The 4715-nt window shown below is 55.1% G+C and overlaps 1 protein-coding gene across 1 annotated transcript; it reads right to left on the bottom strand.

Annotated features, from left to right (window-relative positions):
* Positions 1 to 1587: 1587 nt before the first annotated feature.
* CLDN23 (claudin 23) lies at positions 1588 to 4385 on the bottom strand. Its single transcript, XM_007062853.4, has one exon. The coding sequence runs from the start codon at positions 4022 to 4024 to the stop codon at positions 3287 to 3289; it is 738 nt and encodes a 245-aa protein (XP_007062915.2). The 5' UTR covers positions 4025 to 4385; the 3' UTR covers positions 1588 to 3286.
* Positions 4386 to 4715: the final 330 nt, after the last annotated feature.

Here is a 4715-nt window from a genome sequence, read left to right as displayed (position 1 = left end):
GCACTCTGACCCTTTCTACCAGTGAATGCCTCTCAGCCGACCGGGGCCTGCGCCCGACAGGGGCGAAAGAGCACTGGCGGTGTTGCGAGGAGCAGTTGCAGATGTGCTAAAAGGCGGAGATATTTACAGAAAGAGCCAGTCATAATAGATACTAAAGCTGACGGGAGAAGCTTATTCATGCCTCACTGCCGGCAAAAGGCTATCAGATTTGGTCTCCCCTGAGAAACAGTGTAGGATCACAAGGCTGAACTGACTTTGACTCTCACAGTAACACATGGGCTGACTGGTAGACACATCTTTGTTACTTGTCCTGTGAGAGCAGAGGTCTTAGGTGGCTGGTGACTGGTCTAATAAACATTTGTAAGAGCAAAAAACTTCCACAAGTGGAGGCATAAGAAGGATCGGACAAGTTGTAAGAGAGTGTGTCAGCTGCTTGTGTATGATACCCAGGGTCGGTGAAGCTACAGTTGAATCATGGCCTCTTGCATTACACGCAGTGTGAGTGACACATTTGGATGATACACTTTGTTTGATTTTAACCAATGCCTCCCCAATTTCAGGCCCAAAAGGCAGATGGTGCATGCAGTTTGCAATGACATGTCCTACAGTTGGGTTGTGCTTGTTTTTTTTCTCCTCTTCAGAAGGTAACAGGCAGCTCAACTTACCTTGAGTTCACCTTTGTAAAAGTAGGCCTAGCGCACGCCCCTCCCCTCCCCCCTTCCTCTGCTGTGCACACTTGCCATCTGCCTTCACTCTAACCCCAAATCTGAAGCACGGACAGCAGGACAAGTTGGCTTACAAGCTACCATTTCAGTGGGAGGGGGTTAGCTGCCACTGCACGTGTGAGCTCCCCAGCTGTAGGGCCCTGGCTACTGTGTTTAGCATCAATGAGCAGCCAGTTGACACGTTGTCAAACTGAAATGTGTCTAGCCCCTGCCAGCCACTGGGCTGCATAGACTCATTTAGTATGATCAGCACTGAGGACAGGGTCAGTCTCTGTCAATATGATTCACAGACTGTTGACTTTTTGTACACATAACAGACAGACACACTTTAGGACATGTCTACACAGTGCTAAGCAAGGGCTCGGACCTAGGGAGCAGGAGCCTGGAGTGTCTGGCTGCTTTAAGGTGGGACCCAGGGTCTGATCCCTATTGCTTTCATGTTGCTATGCTGCCCCACCTTGACTAGGGTCCCCGATGGCCTCTGGATGTATCACAGAGTTCTTGGCAGCAGAAGAGCCATATCTAAGCAAATAAATTCCTCAATTTCTTCTGCCCTGGGACGATCGCTACTGCTGAAAGCCTGGTCTACGTTCTGTTTCAGATATTTTTCCCATCACATTTGCCCCTTGCGGCAAATGAGATTGCAATCGAGCTTTTCGCTTCCTATACTGAGCTCCTGAAGGCTTCTTTGGGGGCATCTTTTATTTTCTACAGGGGAAAACAGACAGTATTAGGGAGAGCAAAAATCTATGTTCCGCAGTCTTAGAAAGTCACCAAACATTACGTGTAAAGCATAACAGAGAAGTAACAGTATTTATTTTATATTGTTGCATAGACAGGGGTTTGATAGCTATCTGTGGTGTCTCATTAAATATGTCCTTTATTAGTCGCTACTTACACTCTTCAGATCTTAAAACACAAGTCCACTTTCATAATTACACAATAAAACAAGGTTCACAATATCGCCGCTGGGCTCTCGCTTCGCTTGACTTTGTTCTTATATCTCACTGAATGACTGGCGACGCCTGCCCCACCCCAATGGGTGGCGGGTGAACTGCTAGCTGTGGGAGGCTAGCCCCTGGCCAGGCCTGCCCCTTACCCCCAGCGGAGCCCCCGCCCTCTCTCTCCCTGTCGTCGCCCGCCCCTGAACACCAGGTGGGTGGGAGGGCAGGCAGCACGCAGCCCCCAAGCGCGGGGTGGGAAACGCAGCCCCCAGCCCTCCTGAGCACTGGGCAGGCAGCCCCTGCCCCAAGCATAGGGCAGCATGGCCCCAGGCCCCCCCTCCAGCACCCCCCACATCCTGACCACAGCTGCCCCAGCCGGCTTTCCAGAAGACGAGAAGTCAGCCTGGGCTGGGGCCAAGGGGGAAGGGCAAGCAGGAGGGGGCCTCAGACGGAGCGTGGGCAAAGCCATGCTGGGCTGTTTGGGGAGGCACAGCCTGCCCCCCTCCCACGATACCTGCCACCCATGTCGCCCCTTATACACCCGTGGGCATAGCTGACAACAGTCTAGGAGGTTCAAGGAAAATGTGGTTCTGAGAAAGTCTGGAAGATTCCACGAGATTCTACAAAGGTCCAGAACATTCTAGGTTGGTGAAAAATGAATCCAGGTACAGAATACCTGAAACCTGTCACTTCAAACACTCTATTTTCCCTTTTGTTGCTCTCAACGAAGAGAGCACTCGGAGCCCGGCACCCCGCCCCAAGCCCAGCCTCTCAGAGAGTCACTTGGGTCGCCTGCCCCTAAATCCAGCTCGGCTCGCCATGCTTCTGTCCAAAGAAGTGACTGAATGCTAGAACTCAGCAGCCTCCCAGCTGTAAACGCTGAAGCTGAGAAGGTGCTGATTACATAGAGATACAATAACTAGACTGCAATAACCTGGGTCACTTTTCTGAACAGTCCGTCGGTAACATCTCTGGCCAAGAATCGCATATGCTGGTGGCTAAAGTTAGGCTCCATATTTAGACTCCAAACTAAGCACATGCATATTCAAAAGAGCTGCGCACCCCGCATCTCCCAAGGACATGGTGTCAGGCTCCTACGTCACTTGGCCCAGATCCTCAAAGGTTTTTAGGCTCCAAGCCACCACTGAAAAGCCCTGGAGAATTTTGAAAAATTTACCCAAAGTAATTTAGGCAATTAGGAGCCTAAATCCCACTGACTTCCAATGAGATGGAGGGTCCTAAGTCACGTAGGTGCTTTTGAAGATTTTATCTGCACCCTCCTGTGAACTGTCTAAGTCACCATGGCCAGGCAGTAATGTGCAAATCATCAATAATGTCACCCTTGCTATGCCTATACACAGAAATATCCACCTCTTGTGCAGAGCCCACAAGAAATGGCTGCAGTTCTGGGTACCAAACTCTCGTGGGCCCCCGCTGCTGCAGCAGGAGGGTCCATCTGCAGAGAGGCAGGGAGAGGTCCTTGCTGCTGTTAGCCTGGCACAGTGCCCCTTCCTGCCAGCCTTGGCCTCTCTTTGGCAGGGGCTCCTCTCGGCTCATGCCGCACTGCCCACGTTCGTGTTGGTCGGGGCTGTGTCTGCCAGGCCCACTGTGGCAGGGCTATAAGTCTGAGTCGCAGGGCAGGGAGCGGCTGAAGCTTCTTTCTCCCTCCAGTACATCCACGGGGTTGCTGAAGGACTTGGGAGCCGGCTTCTGGCTGCGGGGCATGAAGCCTCTGGAAGATACAGTGGCGGGGCCCTGCTGGCTGTGGTGGGGATATTTGGTAGCTGCCTTCTTTCTCCTGCACTCCTGGCAGCACTGGTGGAGGCTGAGTGCCAGGGAGAAGCCCCCAATGAGCTCCAGGCAGCTGCCCAGGTAGCCCAGCACCAGGCTGTAGCCCACCTCCAGGGTGCTGTCTGTGGTCACTGGCAGGGTGCTGAGGTCGTGGTTGTACCACGAGACGGGGATGAGGCTCATCAGCCCGGAGGCGAAGAGTAGCAGGCCAGAGAGGCCTGCCAGTAGGTAGTGGGGCTCTTCCTGCCAGCAGCGCACCCCCAGAGCAGCCACCACCAGCCCCACCACAGTCACAATCAGCGAGGAGACCATCAGCCCCTTGGCCACCTGCACTGGCTGCATGGAGAAGTAGCCGAGTTCATCAGGCAGGCCGCACTGGCGCTGGTGGGTGCTCTGGGTCTCTTCGCAGAGGTCCCAGATGCCCTGCTGATAGATCAGGTCCACGGGCTTGTTGGGTATTCTGCTCACCTGCCTCCAGCAGGGAGTCAGCGTGCTGACGAGGTTCAGCAGCAGGCCGCAGGGGCCCAGCACCAGGCCCACGATCATCACCGACGGGGTCCGCATATTGCAGGGCCCAGGGAGGAGGAGGGAATAACCACTCGTGTGCTGGGGAGAGGAGAGCCGCTGCTGCCCCAGTCACAGGGGTGGAAGGCGCAATGCTGCTGCAGAGGCAGACCGAGCCATGTCCGTCCCCCCCCACAGCTGCTGTGGTCTACCCAGCACAGGGCCCTTCCTCTTGGCCCGCTCCCGCTTGGCCCTGGCACCTGCCCGGCCCGCACAGCCCAGCGCTGTTAGCCCCTGCGCAAGCCCTCACCTGCTGGGTTTGCCAGCCCGGTCGCAGGGGGCATCGGCCGTACGGCTTCCTCTTTGCTCTGTCCCCAGCAGAAGGAAACTGGCGGCTCTGACCGAAACTGCTGCATGTACAGAGAAACCCAGCCCGGCTGCCAAACAAGTTCTGGGTGGTATTTTATGGGAGGGGAGGGGAGGGGAAGGCAGGGCTTCCCCACCCCTGCAGGTGAAACAGTAACCAGGAAGAAGCCCTAAAGGCTCACGAACCGCTGGGCAGGTGGGGATTGGTGTGAAGTGACGGCAGAAAAGCTCTTTGCTGCTCCCAGCCTGTGCGTGGCTGCTTTTAACGGTGCTGAGCAAAGGTCTGCGCTCGGCCCCTGAGCAATAACAGTGGCACGGCCGCACTGAAATCAGAGCTTGGGATGGCTGCATGGCCTGGATCTTCCTGGGCAGGAAATGTTACCGC

The sequence above is a fragment of the Chelonia mydas genome, chromosome 4 (genome assembly GCF_015237465.2).
Source record: "Chelonia mydas isolate rCheMyd1 chromosome 4, rCheMyd1.pri.v2, whole genome shotgun sequence".
Lineage (NCBI taxonomy): Eukaryota > Metazoa > Chordata > Testudines > Cheloniidae > Chelonia > Chelonia mydas.
This window is presented reverse-complemented; position numbering and strand designations above follow the sequence as displayed.

Excerpts from the sequence above, each read along its gene's own strand:
- CLDN23 (XM_007062853.4), bottom strand. The coding sequence starts at position 4,024 with ATGCGGACCCCGTCGGTGATGATCGTGGGCCTGGTGCTGGGCCCCTGC.